Source organism: Saccoglossus kowalevskii, chromosome 22 (genome assembly GCF_978046115.1).
Source record: "Saccoglossus kowalevskii chromosome 22, keSacKowa6.1, whole genome shotgun sequence".
Lineage (NCBI taxonomy): Eukaryota > Metazoa > Hemichordata > Enteropneusta > Harrimaniidae > Saccoglossus > Saccoglossus kowalevskii.
In genome coordinates, this window is record NC_140662.1 from 10732980 (window position 1) to 10752624 (window position 19645).

The 19645-nt window shown below is 33.8% G+C and overlaps 2 protein-coding genes across 2 annotated transcripts in view; one reads left to right on the top strand and one right to left on the bottom strand.

Moving 5' to 3' along the window:
- Positions 1 to 1247, top strand: part of LOC100373429 (cilia- and flagella-associated protein 65-like) — a 28060-nt gene extending 26813 nt beyond the window's left edge. The window contains exon 34 of the mRNA XM_006820487.3: positions 63 to 1247. Within this exon, the coding sequence (XP_006820550.2) occupies positions 63 to 375 (313 nt within the window). The 3' untranslated portion in view covers positions 376 to 1247. The remainder of the gene's footprint in view (positions 1 to 62) is intronic.
- Positions 1248 to 2279: 1032 nt separating this feature from the next.
- On the bottom strand, positions 2280 to 19285 carry LOC102806675 (transmembrane protein 237B-like). Its single transcript, XM_006820488.3, has 16 exons — positions 19151 to 19285; positions 17943 to 17994; positions 17523 to 17582; positions 16859 to 17053; positions 15812 to 15889; positions 14861 to 14980; positions 14097 to 14196; positions 13743 to 13783; positions 12556 to 12690; positions 12212 to 12315; positions 8936 to 9159; positions 7945 to 8021; positions 7677 to 7764; positions 5980 to 6009; positions 5460 to 5584; positions 2280 to 4514 (listed from the first exon to the last, which is right to left on the bottom strand). Exons 1-16 carry the CDS (start codon positions 19163 to 19165, stop codon positions 4435 to 4437), a joined length of 1524 nt encoding a protein of 507 aa, XP_006820551.1. The 5' UTR covers positions 19166 to 19285; the 3' UTR covers positions 2280 to 4434.
- Positions 19286 to 19645: the final 360 nt, after the last annotated feature.

Here is a 19645-nt window from a genome sequence, read left to right on the forward strand (position 1 = left end):
GATCAACTTAGGTATATTTAGTATGGTTTTACTAAATTTGAAATTTTTCCATCTTTTTTCAGATTACCTGAATTTGGTTCTATCCTTGAAGCTGTTATAGAGAATGCGATACATAACATTGTATCGGAGGCCAGTTCTGGACAGATCAACTTAACAGCGCGGCCTAGGATGGTGGCTCTTCCACCGAAACCATCAACATCAAGTCCTGTTACAACAGCCCAAGGAAACGTCCCTCCTAGTTTGCGCATTAGTGCTACCAGTACACCAATATCAGCTCGAACAAAGACCGAACTTGATTCCGCTAGAACAGAAACACAACGAGCTGAGAGTGCTGGCTCAAAGGTATCCCATGGAATCTTATCAAGAGTTAGTTAAAAGTGGAGGAAATCTGGGAATCAGACGTAAATACATTGAAAAATTCATGGTGGTTCATCCAGAGGAATTGTAGCATCGCATTTCAATATTACACCAAATTTCTTACTAAAAGCAACAAGTTTGTGAATTACGTGAAAAGTTTCGTCTTTACAACTATTTTTAAAATAAAATATCTTGTCTATACTATTATAATATTTTGTAATTTTGATGAAATTTGTAAATATTAATTGTTGACTTATCTATAATAATAATCGCTCTATATATACTTTGCATTTAACCACTGGTATATTTGGAAACAGCAGTGTTCTTATCTTTATAGTTGTGTAGCAATTTTTATACAAGCTGGTTCATTGCATACATTCCAATGCATAATATGGTAACAGAGATTGTCTGGAAGCAAACCTGTATTGCACACTGTATATTATTATTAAGCCGTGCATCTCTGTGATTTCTTGTGGTTTGTTTTGCAATACTTGTATCCCCGGGCCATATATCCTTTCCGTTACAAGTTTAACACCGTATCTTGTATGTCTCTTAAAGTAAGAACGCATATTTGATGTGTGTGTCGTGAAGCACAAGTATCAGGAACACCTGGCTGCATGAACAAGCCGAGATGTGTGCTATGCAGACACTTGTAGTGAATATTTGTACCCCTTGGCAAGTATTACCAGTGCTGTTTACCTCTGTACACGAGTGCAGCATTCCCATCAGGCTGTATGCCATAAACAAAAGTTTACCTTGTGTTGCCTGTAGAGGGCAGTTATACGACAATTCTTACAATTATCCAGTCTGGTATATGTGCTATACCCAGTGAGTTGATTCATACTTTTGTATTTGTTTTATGTGTACAATAAATCTAACCATACTGTGGATATATCTCTACACTGTTATTGATGAATGGTGTCATGACTCAACATTATGATTGAATAACAACTACCCGGTAGTAACCGCAAGTCTGGCACCCTCATTGTTTCCTGTGGAAGAGGCCTCAGAAAGATGCTCCTGGAAAAATCAATTTATTATCAAAGGTTTAACTCGTTTCCAGAGACGAATCCTGTATCCAACATACTCTGAAGGGTTTCAGGGAATCATGCAATTTTATTACCCTTTGCTAAATATGTTCCATCGCTCCGCAAAACATCAATAATTGTTAGCAGAATATGTAATTCTCATCAGTCAAACTGGTTACCATTTTGTTTTCTAATTTTTTTCTGTCACACTAATGTTATAGATCAAAATGTTTTTATGGTGGGGAGATGGCTATGAGAAGGTTTTATCTGACTGAAAAACAAATCTAAATTACGAGGACACAAGTCAAATTAGGAAACAATATTTAGTATAGAGTTCTGCAATGGAGCATTCTGTGTGGTTTAGAAATTCTTGGTAGATTTTAACATATAGTTAATAAAAGCATCTCTGATTCCAACATATATATAAATGTGTGTGCGCCACAAAAATACTAATCAGAAACAGTGTCGTCCCCTATCAACAACAGGATTGTCATGAGCATGTGCAACTAGTGACACATGGTGGAATTCTGTATGGCTTGATTAATAAATTACATACACACCACTCTACTGATGTTCTCCGACATGCACCATCTGAATAACATCGTCGCATTCATGGAAAGCAAACGTACATTCTGATAACTGACTGATCACATTTGATTCAGCGTATTAATTGGTTGAATATACACTTTGTTTTCGGACATTTTTACTTTCTCTTCTGCCCATATAGGTAACATTTGGATAACCAAGTATATGTTTATTTCAGAATACCATGTTTATGTCAGAATACCATCGACAGTGTGAGCAAAAAGTACTTTGAACTGTTGCCAGTTACGATCAGACTTCACAAAAAAAAAAAGATACTTTAAATCATACACAAATAATTTAAAAGACAAATTTTCTTGAATGTTATATTATTTACACTTTATTTTCATTTCTATAAAACTATTGAAAAAATAAATAAAAACAAATACATGAAATAGATTATAAAACCAATTAAGTAGAAATTAAAAACAAAATAGTACAGTATTTGCTTTACTTGTAGCAATACCGTTTCTCTTTTTCACTCCATAACCCAATCAATGTCCACAGATAAATAATCAATAAATACGTATTTTTAAAAAGTGGACATTTTTTATTTATTTGAACACCAGATTTTTTTAATCAGAATCACAACTTTCATCAGATACATTGGACGGCTTTTACACAGTGGATCATAAAAGGTATGGAAGGTCAGAATAACTGTCTTTTATTTCTTTAATTTTAAAAAAGCACTGGAGGAAATCACTCGGTGATACCTTCAAGGGTCCCATGTGATATAGATACATCAATGAATCACTATTCAAACTTGGTAGCCACTCAAATAGTCACCACCAAGAAAGCAGGGAAAGAGTCAACCAGCAGCAATCTGCTAATCTTTTGAAATTATTATTTCTGTGTGTGTACAAGCAGCTTCTTTCTGATCTATCTCATTAAATCTTTGACTGTCATTCTATCTTGCTAAATCAGTGAATGTAGATCTAACTAAATCAGTGACTGTTCAATTATCTCACTGAATCAGTGACTGTTGATCTATCTAAATCAGTGACTGTTGATCTAACTAAATCAGTGACTGTTGAATTATCTCACTAAAATCAGTGACTGTTGATCTATCTCGCTAAATCAGTGACTGTTGATCTAACTAAATCAGTGACTGTTGAATTATCTCACTAAAATCAGTGACTGTTGATCTATCTCGCTAAATCGGTGACTGTTGATATATCTCACTAAATCAGTGACTTGCTCTATCTCACTAAATCAGTGACTGTTGATATATCTCACTACATCAGTGACTGTTGATATATCTCACTAAATCAGTGACTTGCTCTATCTCACTAAATCAGTGACTGTTGAATTATCTCACTAAAATCAGTGACTGTTGATCTATCTCGCTAAATTAGTGACTGTTGATATATCTCACTAAATCAATGACTTGCTCTATTTCACTAAATCAGTGACTGTTGATCTATCTCACTAAATCAGTGACTGTTGATCTAACTAAATCAGTGACTGTTGATCTATCTCACTAAATCAGTGACTGTTGATCTATCTCACTAAATCAGTGACTGTTGATCTATCTCACTAAATCAGTGACTGTTGATCTACCTCACTAAATCAGCACCTACCAATAAAGATTCATATCACTAAATCATATTCTTTGAATCAGTAACTCTTGATCCTACAGTGATTCAATGACTTTCAAAATACCAAACACCTGAATATTAAGTAATCATGGTAACTACACATGTTTGGTAAATGATGATGAATTTGGATGTTAAGTTGGATAATTAATATTAGTTGGTGGAACAGTAAATTGATAAATGTTAAAAGTACCGCAACTAAATGTACATCATTTTAAAACACCTGTAAATGACTGTTACTGTAAAATACATTATTTTAGCTGGAATTCATTTTCACGGAAAAGGTTTTTTTGGACGTTTGTATGGAGTTTATTTTTACTGATTGTTGATGACTTGAATAGCACAAATGAATTACATATTTTGCGATATTTAATTACTTAGCAGAATAATTTAAAAGAAATTTGGATTAACATTTTACTGTGATGCACATCAAAAGCATGACATGAAGTTCAACTGACAGGTGATATTTCAACAATATTAAATGTTCATCTCCCACTAAAAACTATTGGACAAATTATTATTGATATTACGTGAAATTAAATGCTTTTTAGTACATTGATATAAATTTTTTAAATACATTTAGACAATTTCACAGATATACAAGATGGAATGCCTTTGATTACTGAACTGACAATTCACATCTGGTAATAATCTAAGAAATCCAACAGATTAGGCAAGAAACGGATACTGGATTGGTATGATTGGCATACTCAGTTAACTTCCCAGGGATGTATCTCAGTGTTAATTTAAAGTTAGTTCTGACAACTTTGAACACCACCTTGATTGTATTTGCAATATTGAGAATTACTACAAAGTGATAAAAAACTTCACTGAGTTTTTAGAAGATATGACATGTGAGAAAATAAACACGCTCAGACTCCATGCTGACGTTCGTTCATTTCAGCCTCGCCTTGGCTATCCCAGAGCGGTTCATCACTCTTCTTAAGGTGATCTGAAAGCAATATAGAAAGTTGAAGGTTTATACCATCTGAACCAAGTACAGTGTGCTTCACAGGGGGCTTTTGTATGGGTAATCAAAAAGTTCCTAAGGTTTTATAAAGAAGACAAAAAAAAGCTATAGAAAGTACCACATGGATGATTTGAACTGATGGCAACGACACCTAATAGCAGAGTGACACAGCCAAACATGACTCACTCCAAAAAAAAGGATCCTTGAGGCAGTTGTAGCTGAATTCAAATTGTGTACTACAAAACATGTTACATATATGCAATGCATTATGGGATAAAACCTATTATTGCTCTGAAAACTCATTAAGTTAAATTTAAATTTTCTTAAAAGTTTTCACAATATTAGGATTCAAATGAATAATAATAATATACAACATTTTCTTCTCATGTCACAAAGCAAAATTTTGAGATATGAAGAAATAATGTCACCATATAAAACAGTATATAAAATACTAGTTTTGATCATTTTCCATGATATTTTTGGGTTCGTCTCTCAAAATAATTTATGGTGATACAAATTTTGTTCTCCATTTCAATATCCTGATGGCATGAACCCATAATAATGAAAATATGACAAACATGACATAATCTACAAATTTGATTTAAACCACCTATAACTTATTCTACACCAACCCAACACGACCAATTGATACTCCTTAACTCGATAGTACAATGAAAGATGTCATTTACCAGCAGCAAATACATCTGATATAATTAATACTTATCAAAGGAAAACTAAAAAAATTTTGGTGGAGTAAATTAAGGAAATAGAACATGTCAAAGTAAATGTCATACAAAAAAAAATTACCTAATGTGTGATAACACATTTGACAAAAATTCATATTCCATACATTTAATATGAGCAGTATAAAAATCTAATACACGTAATTTTTCTTTCATTGAAACCCTTAGTTTTTTGAACACATACCTTGTGTGTAGTCTGTTGTTGATGTCAATGATATGATAATCCAGCCAATGACAGATCCTATAACTCTCATTAAGTTAAGTATTCTCCATACATAGAGTCTATATTTGGAATCTTCACCTTCTGGCCTGTAATTCCAAAAACAGATTCATAAATCTGTGCAAAGCAAGAACCACCAGCATACTATTGCCTCAAGTGCAAAATGCGTACAACGTTTGAAATTTGTGGTGGATGAAGGTCATCGTCATGGATACCCTGTCCGATTTTTTTTTGCTGCTTGAAGAAGTTCAATGAAGCCCCGGAAAATACTGACAATTTAAGAATGACAGTGTATTGACACATGGTATATCACATACTTTGTGGCCAGGGTACCTGGCAGAGCTACATAATACACACTCCATATCAAATCAAATCAAACCATAGTTTTTAGGAAAATACAAACAAGGAATAATTTTGAAAATGTTGCACATAAATTATGATATACAAAAAATTCCAAATGTGAATAGAGTCTTGTACTACTTACCACAATGGCTCTTCTAAACACTCAGAATCACTGAAATAAGTAAAAAAAACTTTAATTAATCTCCAACTGAAAATGAATGGAATATGGAACGAGGCCTGTGTCTTTGTTTGCCATCATGTTAAACTAACTGATGGGTTCATACAAGCACATTTCTGTTGTGAGTCCTGACAACAAAATACAATGTTTAGTACTGTAAAATACATTATTTTGGCAAAATTAATATGTTAACGAGTTTTAAATACAGGGGAGCTAGTGGGCCCTTTGGGAGGTCAGTGATTTAAAGGTCAAATCTGCATATTTCAATTGTGACCAATCATATGGACTATGCTGCCCTATTAGCATAAATAAATAAACTATCTGTTTGCCAGCAATTTTTAATTTAGTATTCAGTTCACATTTACATAGCATTTGCATAAATTTGCATATTCCTTGTGAAAACACTGGTTTCTTAGTTCATAGTGCTTTAGTAATAAACTACCCCCTATATGGATCCAATACATCTATGTGTATATGTGCATTATTCTCTTTGACCTCCCAAACTGTCTGTCCTATTGCTGCGGTGCAGTGCCCTCACAGGCCATACCTGGATTTAAGGCAAAGTTAATATGTTAACGAGTTTTAAATACAGGGGAGCTAGTGGGCCCTTTGGGAGGTCAGTGATTTAAAGGTCAAATCTGCATATTTCAATTGTGACCAATCATATGGACTATGCTGCCCTATTAGCATAAATAAATAAACTATCTGTTTGCCAGCAATTTTTAATTTAGTACTCAGTTCGCATTGCCAAGCCAGCCACAGACGTCGTGTTTTTTCTCTCCCACCCACACCACCCTCTTTCACATGGGTAGGTCATGATATTTACCATGGGTGTGCGATTCCTTTTATTTCTAAGTCTTGCAATGTCAAAGCCAGTTGATTGCTTTTTCTTACTTTACCAATGATCAACATAGGTTGATTGCTGTATTAGCTTTATTAAGAACCAACACAGGTTGAGCTATGTTTTCTTTTAAAAATTTTCCAATAATCAACACAGGTTGATTGCTGTCTTTTAGCCTTTTATTAATAATCAACACAGGTTGATTAGTATGTCTCTTTTAAACTCCAAGGGGAACTTTAGTCCATTAGTTTAGTTTGTAGTTTTTAGATATGTACGTTACAAGTGTTTTCAAAGTCAGCATGTTCACATTTACATAGCATTTGCATGAATTTGCATATTCCTTGTGAAAACACTGGTTTCTTAGTTCATAGTGCTTTAGTAATAAACTACCCCCTATATGGATCCAAGACATCTATGTGTATGTGTGCATTATTCTCTTTGACCTCCCAAACTGCCTGTCCCTATTGCTGCGGTGCAGTGCCCTCACAGGCCATACCTGGATTTAAAGCTGGAATTAATTTTCGCTGAATCGACTTTTTGAGTGTTTTGTATGGAATTTATTTTCCCTGATTTTTGATGAGTTGAATGTAGAATATAGGATATAAAATTAACTCCAAGCGAAAATAAAGTATTCCACAGTAAGTGGAAAATCAATATAGCAAATCAATTATAAGAAATAGTTTGTTACATGTATAACAACCACTAGAGGGAGCATTCTGAAAGTCAAAATAGTTCATATTTCATATTGTCTCAAACTCAAATATAAGCTTGCAACAATAATCTTGTAACCAATAGTTACAGTCAATGTTGAAATACATACCATAGAGGGGGATCTGTAGTGCCATATAAACCAATCCTATCATCTAATGCTGCTGTGCTGACGGAGAATATCAACGTTATCAAATAAACTGAAATAATAAATATAATGGATCACGTCAGCAGACAATTATCTGTTTTGCTTTTATACAATGTGTTAACTTTAGATGTTCAAACTGGTTTACAGGTACAAATTATTGACTGCAGGTAATAATGTAAACCCATCAGCAAACATTTTCTAATATAGTCATACTGTTAATTTTGTAACTCACCAAGAATTGAAATAGCACCAGACTGGAATGTTATAAGCCCTTTGAAGAATTTTCGATTTGGTCTTGCTAAATCATACCTGAAATGTAAATTATTATTAGTGTACACATACATATGTCACTGCAATGGTTATGAGATACCGGGCCTAGAGGTTTTCACTCAAATGCTTTGCATGTAGGCATTTGGTATATTACATTTTTGGTAATTCTTTTTTTTTTTGAGGCAGTTTTATGTTCTGTAACATCTTTTTTTATTTTTTTATGTTACTTAAAGTTGAGAAAGTTGGTCATAAATCACATAAATCGTTCATTGGTTTATTATGTAATATCATGAAGCTACTGACACATGGTACCATAGAACAATTCCATAGAATACAAGTAATAAAGAAAATTTCTATTTTTTGACACTTTTTAAAACTAATTTTTTTTAAATAATCGAGGACAACAAAAAGTACCTTATCATTAACAATATTTGTTTTCAGCCTATGTCACCAGTCTACAATTTGAGATATGACATAATATTTCTGCCATAGAAGCCTATGGTAAAAGCATTAAATTTTGGTATTATTGTTTCTATAGCCCTGAATTTCAAGTTTTTTAATACATTGCTGTTTAGTTGTAATATATGACCTTTACTGTTTTTTTGAGAAAGGAAAAAAAAAAATGTTTTACACAGTTCATTAACAAAAATACTGTTTACAAACTAATTTTCGTGGCGATTTTTACGTTCAGAGATGAATTTTTTTTTCCATCGCAAACTTAACAGCTGCAGCATCAGATGTAAACAAAGGCAAGCGTTCTAATGAGAAGGCAGCGAATACGATAATCTGGATTGCCTTCAATGTTGTTGACGTTGTTTTACCTCGCAATAAAAGAATTTTAGAATATTGAGTGCATATACACATGTACATTTCAAAATGAATACAAACATTTATATAAGGCTAAATTCTACTGTTTTTGATGCAAGTTATATAATACTAGTAATGAATCTTACCGATCAAATGCTGACACTGCACACACCGCCAGTAAGAAATAATACATACACATCGCAGGGACGGATAATTTATAATAGTTCTGTAGGAAATTAATATCACCCTCACGGTCGATACTTTCTTCCCCTTCACTCAGGGAATATACCACGATACACTGCCACAGTGCGAATCCAGCCAACAGACCGTGACAAAATAACGATATGGTCATTGTAGCTCGATGAACAGACTGAAAATAGGACAAAGAATGGGTAAGTGCGGTCAACGTTTAGTAACGTTATATTCCAACACCCAGAAACTAGGATATACTGTGTTTTCTACATTTGTATTTATATTGTGAACCATTTAATTCCATCACTAGAAATAGACAAAAGATGCAAATGGCCACTGAGGTCTTGCTGATAGCGAGGTAGCCCCAGGAGTTTTTCCCTCTCAAATTATACATGATTCTGGAGAGAATGAAATACTATTTGTGAGACAAAAACAATTAATTTGGCTTTTAACTTATTGACAGCCATTTGAGTCTAAAGTCTGAATTTTCAAAAGTGATTAAATTAAAGATACAATATGGATAGACAAAAACAAATATTTTTTTTTAATAGTGTTGTTTGATAGCACATGTTCATAACCGGGATTGGATTATAATATATTGCAAATTAAAAACGTTTTTATCACACAGCAATATTTGTCTGATGAAAAATGATGCATGTGTCACAAGTACACATGTATGTTAAAAAAGGCGAGCCTTTTATCGAATGAATACTTAGCTGTGGGTTGGAAAAAAAACGTTTTTTAATAGTTCATGTTAAATCATAATTAATGTTTTCACAGACTCTCAGTGTCAAACAGCGATAATAAAAATGTTGTGTTCATTTTCATATTGTATCTTTGAGGACCAGTGAAATGTTGATCACCACAAAAACTAGGGTACTGGTACAAAAATCACCACCGTGCTAGGGATCTGTAAGGCAATGTAAAATTTAAAATGCTTCAAAATTTTAAGACGTTCTAGAAAAGTAAAAATTTTAAAAAAAGGTTGAACTAAAGTTTGGGTGGGAAAATAATCATGTTCAAATACTGTGGAATACTTATTTTCACTGAAAAGGCGTTTTGGGCGTTTTGTATGGAATTTATTTTGACTGATTTTTGATGAGTGTAATTGTATTTTATTTTTATCACGGAATCACCCCTCCAGCGAAAATAAAGTATTCTACAGTAGTTAGAACTAAACATGCTCATGATAATATTACTTTCAAGTTAAAGAATGGTGGTCGTCATGCAGAGTTCTATTAAATATGGGACTCATAGCGTTGTAGATAATACATGTAGAATACTAGTATATTGTTTATTTATACAAAATTCCAACAACATGCTGCTCAACGATCATCGTCCCTTAAAAAAAACATACAGAAAGCACTTCCTCTAAACCATCTAAACAAATGTCATTTACACCATAGACCTTGTTCTCTAAGGTCTGTTTACGCCAACAATGGCTTAAAACCATAAATTTTCCTGAGGAAATCATTTAAAAAAACAAAATGTCACCCCCCCCCTCCTCACACACACACACACCCCCACACACAAATGTAAATTAGACATCAGGAATGAATATTCCTAAAATGTGATATAACATCTGACAAATTTTGAGATTTTTCATTTCCCAATATTTGCAAAGTAGCTAAACAAGTTTAAAAATAGCTCAGAAAAACAATGCAGTATTAGGCAATGTGGATGTAAAGTCATTTTATCTTTAATGGAAACCCCATACTACAATAAATACTGGAGACAATCTGTCTTTTCATTTCACTGTACCATATTTGCTCTATTAGTAGTGCACATGCTTACGTAAATTACGATTCAATGATTCAGTATACAATCAATATACTTTAAATAGAGCAAATACCAAAATCAATACGTTTATAAATTTATAAACAGCTACCAAGTGTACTAATATACTCTCAATTTTGAAAATTCAGGAAAACACCACAGTGCCCTTAGATCTAGTGTATTAACCAGTAGTAATCCCGATTTCAATTTGTGTACCACACCATAATCTACCCGCATGCAGAGCAAAGTTACAGGCGCCATATCAAATGTGCAAAGCGCAACAACTGCCTTCATTTAACGAGAATGAAATAAAAGCAACAGAAACATACAGCTCGTTTGCGAATCTCCTCGACAACGTCAGGAGGAAAACCTTGTTGCTGTTCGTATTAGAATGGAAAAAGTAGAAAAAAAAGTAGTTACAAATATTGAGATAGGATTTAAAGTGCAATCATAGTGAAGAGAAATGCTGAAAGGAAATGATAGGAATATTGATAATGAAGACTTTCTGTCAGCAACATTGGACTGAGAGTATTTTATAAATTTACAATGCATTGCACCAGCAAGCCAAATCTATAATTTGTACGAAACTTGTTAAAAACATTTATTTCTTCGCTGTTGACCAATACATGTGAAATACACATTTGAAGTTGATGGCGCAGGTGTTCACTTGTGTAAAAAAGTAAGACCTAAAACATGATATGTAGTGACTATGTTCATCGTTATGACATTTATGTTCACGACTATGTCATTTCCTTTCATCGTTATGTCATTTCTATTCATCATTATGTCACTAAAGTTCATCAATGAGTTATTTATGCTCATCGTCGTTTCTGATCATTGTTATGACATTTACAGTGATCGATGCTTTATACATTCATCATGTCATTTCCATTATTTGTTATGTCATTTATGTTCATTATGTTATGCCTTTGTTGAGAGCTACACACAACCAGTCAGTGTACTAAATCTAGAATTCATTCTTGAGAAGTGTCACTCTTAGTTCTTATTTCATTAATCTGATATGTAACTGCAGCATTGTGTCACATACAAAATCGGAAAGCGAAACTCTTGCAAAATTTAATGATATGGTAGTAAATACTTTCTTAAAACATGCCTCCCAATTACGGAGCACTTCTGTTAGATAAAAATGAAGCATACAGGTGAAGGCAATTGAACTCAACAACTTTGTTTGGCTGTGTAGTGGTTCATCTAGAATATTTTCTCAATGCAATGTTCATTGATCAACCTGATATTGACACTTTGATCGGTTTTCGTGTCGCCTATTTACATCCCAGGAGCACATCACCACTAAACAACACAAAACAATTCATAAGAATGATGCATTGAATAATGATTGGAAGATGATCCCAGACTGACAAGATGTCTGTAACAAAATGGTGTTGTAATAATAAATCATGTGTAGCAGTAAGAGTCAAATAGTGATGTGTACGTACCAACGCCAACTCTGGTGAAGTCAAGGTAGTTACAATTTCATGTTTGTCTTCATCTGTTTCTTTCACTTGAGCAAGACGTGATTTGTGTTCACTTTTAAAGCCACCTACAAATAGGAAAAGTTTACAGCATGAACGACAATGACAACAGTATAATCTAGTTGAAGTAGTTTTTTTTATTATAGATCAAAATACAGAAAATGCCCCCCATAAAATACTTTAATAGTTTAATCAAATTTTGTGCAATTTCACACTATTTTTTCATGCTTAGCCCAACAGGGTGGGAAATAAATTTTAGATCCACATTGTTTTTTTTATAAGCTAAGTGTACACTAGTAACTACTCACTCTTTCTTTCTAAAAATAGTCTTCCAGTTGGCTGGCTAGGCAATACTGTTGTGTGGGATGGCATTTGTGGATCTAATGTTCTGTCTTTATCAGCAACAACCAAGTCATCCTCATGTACCATAAAATCTACAGACACTGCAAACGAGAAAAAGAGTGTTTTACAGCTAAGACGTCAAAGCACACTTTTTTACTCAATGTGACACACTGGGATAAAATTGTTTATAAATAGAGCTATGTTCCACAAACACACCAGTCAGCCATTTTGAATCTGATCTGATAAAAAATGATATGCACATGTATACAAAATTTTAAATATGCCCATGCACAATTGAGATGTAACAATAGCAGAAATGTTGATGAATTTTTAGCACAAAAATGGCCACCATTCAGCCATCTTAAATTTATTCACAAAACAAATGCATTTGCATATGTATGATATTATGTGTGATGTATGTGCAAGGTTTCAATGTGATAGGTCAGGGAATATCAGAGATGTGTCCTCGGGGAGGCATTTGTTAACAAAATGATGTGCATCTTGGTCCCATAAGGCCAAAAAAAAATTGTTTTGTTGCCCTCAGCGACCGACCTAAAAATATGAAATATCGGGTCGCGTTTTTTTTTCCATATACCTCGGCTATTTACGATACCCTTAGTTTTCACAAGTTTAAAAAAAAAAAAAAAAATCTGACCGACCGACCCAATTTTTCAATTTTCCGACTTGAGGGCAACATACTGTAAAACATGTTGAAAAAGTAGCATGCAATTTTAGCGAATTGTGGTAAAATGACGTAATAGCGAAATGTTGATTTAGCGAATCTCTCTTGTCGTTGTTGATTTCTTTGTTTGGCGGCCATTTTGAATTGACAATAAAGTCATTAGCGACATCTTGAATTAGCAAATCAGTTCTCTCGCCAAATTCGCGAAAAAGACATGCTTGCGAAAAAGACATGTTTTACAGTAAGTTTTTTTTTTTGACCTAATGTTTGAAGTTTGAACAAAATCCAGTTCCGGAATGACAAAAATGGTTGATTTTGATGAATTTTAAGCACAAATTGTGAAAAGAATGAACATGTATATGTGAAGTTGTGATTGGCCGTATGGTCAAGTCCCTGTTTTTAAACTGCATCCAAATGGAGATTAATAATGCATACCCAGTAAATTTTTTATTTTTCAGCTTACAAACTCACCTTCACCGTCAGCTTGGTAGTCCTCGTCAGCTGAGATAGCTCTAAATTTGAAAAGAAATGCAGGAGTTCATCAAAACTACAATAAATTGGCAAGACGAATGAAAAATTTCCCCATGCTTCCGGTTTTGTAAAATTTCTTCCAAAACGACAAACCAAAATTTATCAGTTGATGCCATGGTATACTAAATATAAATATATAAATATGTTATTAGTGAGACACTAATTCTGTGAGTACTGAATTTACGTTATCAGTAGCATATGTGCTTTGCAGAGGTGTGTCTATGGTCAAAATAAGGTACAATAGGTTCATTCACATTTCCGACAAGTGTACAAAGCTCTGAAATTTCTTTTTACCTCTGTTGTCTTCGCTTCTTTGGTTTCCTGCCAGACGGTGGTTTAGATCTTGGTGTTCTACCTGTTTCACCCTCACCATCAGCATCCGGACTGTCATCAGCTAAAATATAAACAGTTATTCATTCACTAAAGATGGAACTTGAGCGGAGATTTGGTTGTAGAACCCAGGTGCTTTTGTTGGTCAAGATAGAAATCAGGATTGCAAGATGATAGAAAGATGGTCATACAACCTGTCATATAGTCCCAAACATGAAATGCGTTTTTTGTGGCACAATACTTTCCCATTAATTACACATCTTAATACAATTTTTTGAAAAAATATGCACAGATAGTCTAGTTCATTTTGTAGAAGGTGCCAAAAGCTAAATTTGGCGTTCAATGAAAAAATTTAATTTTGTATCCAGAATTGACAACAAATATTCAAAAAAAGATTAAAGACAATGATTTCAAAAAACAAAATCTGATCAAATCAGTATCAATACGTTACATCAAAATAATTTTCAAGAAGATAAAAAAGAATTTAACTGTAACTATCAAGATTTTGACTAAATAGATCTGGTCGGTCATCAACAACATCTGTGTAAGCCTATTAAAGTAATTGAGGCAAAACAATAGTTTCGCTTCTAATTCCAAGGGAAATTGAAAAATGATGTGATGATATTTTTTTTTTTTTTGTATTTAAGATTATTTAAGAAGATGCATTTTATTCCTAACAAGACAAAGTACAGATATGTGCATTCTCCCCTCAACTGCACAAGTCATACCTTTTGGTTTTGCTTTCTTTTTCCTTGGAGTATCTCTCTGTGATTCTAAGTGACCATTCTGTTCTTGTTGTAAGATCTCCTCGCTAACGGACCGTGGTATCCGAGGTTTGCTCGGTGTATCTACAGTATCAAAAGGACAATAATAACAATCAAATAAACGCTGTAAGGTTATTTTCAAATAAATATGTCTCCCGGGATGGCATCAGATTATACATGTACATGTCAAACATTTGATGGCTGTAATTCAGTTCTATGTTTTTTTATATATTTGATTAGTTATACCATAGACCATCCAGTAGAGGATGGTCTATGGTTATACTGTACAGTATTCACATTTGTCACAGTAAAATGGGATGGTCTAGACTTCTAGACTTAGTTCTAAACATAATGAATAATCTATTATAAGTACACACAGATCACTGTTTACTTTTAGGCAGTTTTGTTTCCCCTTTTTATGTCCCTTTCCTGTTTTCCTAGTTAAATAGTTTCACTTGTATCAATAAAATGTTGTAATACAATTATTATGATTATTGTAAAACATGTCTTTTTCGCGATTTCAGCGAGAGAACTGATTCTCTAATTCAAGATGTTGCTTATGACTTTATTATAAATTTAAAATGGCCTAGGCTTGGGGATTTGTATACAGTAATACGGAACATAAAAATCTGGGGCGTTTCTTATTACACTTGACAGTTTTTCTTTGTGTTTATGGAGGTGATAACTGCGCATTTGTTGTGGCACGTGACAGACAAGTATTGTGAAAACAGGAAATCAACAATGACAAGAGAGATTCGCTAAATCAACTATTACGTCATTTTACCACAATTTGCTAAAATTGCATGTCGCTTTTTCAACATGTTTTACCAGTATATTCCACCCACAAAAACAGCTACAGAATTGTTGAATGGTTTTCTTCATAACCCAAGTTAAAATATTAGAACATTTCTATACCCTTTGTTCTCCTTCGCCTTGCTGCACCTGGTGATGATTTTAAGTTATTGATATGGTTTTCATCACCACGTAAATCCACTGTGTAAATGAAAAAAAACCAAATTTAACACAAAATGAATCAAGAATGAACAGCATATACTAGTAATACACCACCTATCGAGTTTGCTCTGTGAGAAGCGTATTTATTGTGTTGTGTATATTACTTATTTTGACCATAAAACACCACTGTAATTGATGATTTTCCATTCACTACGAGATCTCGCATATTGCGTGCAAGACACGGACCAAATATGTGCCGCAAAATCAAGTAATTTCATTTTGAATTTCCTTTTTATAGCTCAATGTCGAAATGCCGATATTTGAGATAGGAATATTGCATAAGATACCCTTACTTCATCAAAATCATAAAATGACAATCATAAAATGTTTATAGCACATTAATACATGTAAGTGTGAAAATAAACCTAAAATATACAACTGTATGAATGCCATGCAACGTTTTGTTCTGTTTTTATGATTTCAAGCATAATGCAACCCCTTGTGATAACTGAAAAATGGTCTATTCACCTAAGCATACATGTATGTGCTATTCAGAGAGCAAATACGATATAGTTCACACGTCATGTGTGCTTCAAAAACAGCATTAACAAGTTTTATTACACATGTTTATGCAAGGAAAGACACTTATATACAAAAAAAACTTTCTCCGCCTTAAACAGCTATTTGTACCGAATAAATACTTGGCAAAAAATATAACATTAATTAGTTTATTTATTTGCTTCTTCTTCTATTTCTGGTGATTTTCATTTAAATGACATAAAGGTATGAGGTCGATTGTAGTACAGTAAACGATGGTCTAATGGAGATGGTAAATCTACACAACGTAGGTGATTTGGAAATATTTTGATCCCAATCAGTGATCAAACTGGGCTAGAAAACATATACCACAGCTCTACAAGACCTGTAAACTCATCACTGCACACTAAGTGTAAATTACACGTACATTAAATGAAATCTTGACATTATTTTCAAGACATTTTATCCTACCTTCAGCTCCACTTTCAAATTCATAACCATGCCTAAGTTTGGCTGATGTAGCTTTCCTTTTTCTCTTCTTTGGCGTCTCACTCAGGATGTTTTCACTGCTTCCAGACAATGAGTGCAACCTATCTTCAGTTTCCCCATCCTCAGCATGCGGTCGACTCGTGCTTGTAGTTGCCGGGGAATCGCTGTTATCGATGCCTGTATGGAGCAGTAAGCATTAGTTTAATACTACTAGTAATTGAATGATGAATTGATTCAATGTTCAAAAGTGTGCGTATATAGAACGATACTGAATCCAATATGGTAAAGTTCATTTTCGCTATGAAATCCAGTGTAAATACCTTTTTTTTCCAAAATTTTACATTCAACTCATCAAAAAACAGTAAAAAATAAATTTCATACAAAAGTGTTTTACAGTAGGCTACTGTTGGGAAAATCAGTTATGTAATTAAAGAAATTATCATTAAACAAGTTTCAAATCAAAAAATTTAATGCGCTGGTACAGAATGCCTCAAATAACATGTTCCTAATGCTTCAGTCACTAAATGTTATTTATTTTTTTGTTTGGAATGCATCAGAGTAAGTGTATGAAGGTTTTCAAAGCAGTATCTAGTTTGATACACAAAGTAAAGAGCAGATCACTAACATAATGACTGAATTCACTTACCATTGGTCAGAGGCTTCTTTTTCTTTTTTCGTTTCCCACTTTTCAGAGACGAGATAGGTTCTGTAAAGATGGATAAGTGACAGTCAGTTGTTGAGTATTTGACCTCGGTAAAATTCATCAATCTCACGAACCTCTAAATCATGCAACTAATCAGAGTTGCCGTAACTTATGGCAATAAAATTAAAATTTAGTGGGATGTCAAATTGCCATAGAGAGCATGCTTTGATATAGCATCTGCCAGGTATGAGGCACTGGTCTATTAATTTCCGGATTTCCGTGACAGTTGATATTAGTTACGGTATATTTATTATGACAAGAATTGCTTTCTTTATTGCTTCTTTTTTGCATCTAATCTACTGAGAATCATACTCCCAAGTCGAATATCTCAAGTTTTATATTCCTACGTGTGTGTACACCTACCAGGATCACTGCCAGAGGTCAGTGGTGGTAAAGAACGGGGTTTGTAAGCCAACTAGAAGACAAAAATAAAAAAAGCATTATTGATATTAGATCATCAAATCACAAAAGTTCCTAGCAATGAAAATTAAACAGAACACAATATTTCATCCACAATGGGGTAATATAAAATGTATGGTAACAAGATCACTCTGACACAGAAGAAATAAACCAATTGCTAACTGAACCCAAATATACTGAAAGTGTAATCTGAGAGGCATAAGGTACATGTATATTGTGTAGAGTATATTTTACCTCCATGTGTAGACCAGGGAGCTGTAATGAGATTTGCAGCTCCTTGTGTAGACCTATAGTACCTCAACTTTTTGGTGACATATTCCAAATTTCATCGCAAATGTCCTTCTCTGTTCACAGGCAATATATGTGTGCAGTTGCATGTTCTGTGCAGGTGCCAGGTAGTGATAATTAATTATATGTTATTATCACATGTTGAGTGACCGAAAGGCATAAACGATTTATTTACCCACACAGTGACCGCCTCATCATTAAAAAAGAAAACTTTGTTAAACTAAGACCGGTGTAGTGGGAGATTCATCACGACATGGAGGTAAAAAGATATCTCTTTTTACCTCCATGATCACGATAACTAAAATATAATTTTGATATACTGTATATAGTATACCTAAATTTATTTCTAAAAAATCGCGTTTTCTAATTCATGATTCAATAGTCAATGGTTATATACAAGTGCGTCGCCTTGTACCATACCAGGCAGCTCTACTCTGACATAATCAATTCCGTGAACAAAACGACTCGACAAGGGTCGATTGTAAACCGCCGCTTCTACTGTAAGGCACTGATTGATAACGCAGTTCCATTAGTATGCCACATAAATTCACGAATATTCGCTGTCATTACTGCGCCAACAAAAATATAACCATGATCTCTAAAATATTAAGTGCTAGATATAAAGCTAAATAATTGTCAAAACTGAACTTATGTTTGTAAACACTAACTAAAACTGACTACAAACAACGAAACATAACGTTACGTGGGGGTGATCTCACTTAATAAAGCTACGGCAGCAGCCAATATCACACACTGCTACACATATACCGTGTTTATCAACACGTAAATATGATCTAAGAGTGTCGAAAGCGAATAAAACAGCCCAGTTACAAAATGTCAGGCAACGAAAATAAAATACTTACAACTTCCGTCGCCATTTTGAAATTCCACAATATTGGCGCATGCGCAGATCCACCCGGTTATCGCTGAACATTTTACGCTTGGTTATGGAAATGAAAGCAAGAATCTCGACGTGTCCGATGTTCAGAACCTCTTGCCAGCCTGTCTTATAGATAAAATCGTGTTTAATGCTGTAAATTTCACCGTCAAAACAAATGTGGTTGAATTGCATAAACAAATACGTCTATTATTTCAGACACTCACAAAACTGAGGGCGCACTTCAAATCAGTATCAGTTGCCCGAAATGTCATCGTAAAAAATGAAAGTCCGATTAATTAACAAGTTCAGTCAATGAGAGGTGTAACCCATATTTTACGGAAATTGAAAAAGGATTTACTTTTTTTTCAATAAAATAGTAAACTATTCTTGGAGACTTGTGATCGTACGTGGCATTTTTTACTCTCGTTGCAAGAAAAAACGAACCGACAACATCGCGGCATACAACATTATTTTAATT

Excerpts from the sequence above, each read along its gene's own strand:
- LOC102806675 (XM_006820488.3), bottom strand. Across the intron at positions 9,160-12,211 it reads CTTCACCAGAGTTGGCGTTG|TCTGTTCATCGAGCTACAAT; the intron begins GTACGTACACAT and ends TCCTATTTTCAG. Across the intron at positions 6,010-7,676 it reads ACTACAGATCCCCCTCTATG|TGATTCTGAGTGTTTAGAAG; the intron begins GTATGTATTTCA and ends TACTTATTTCAG.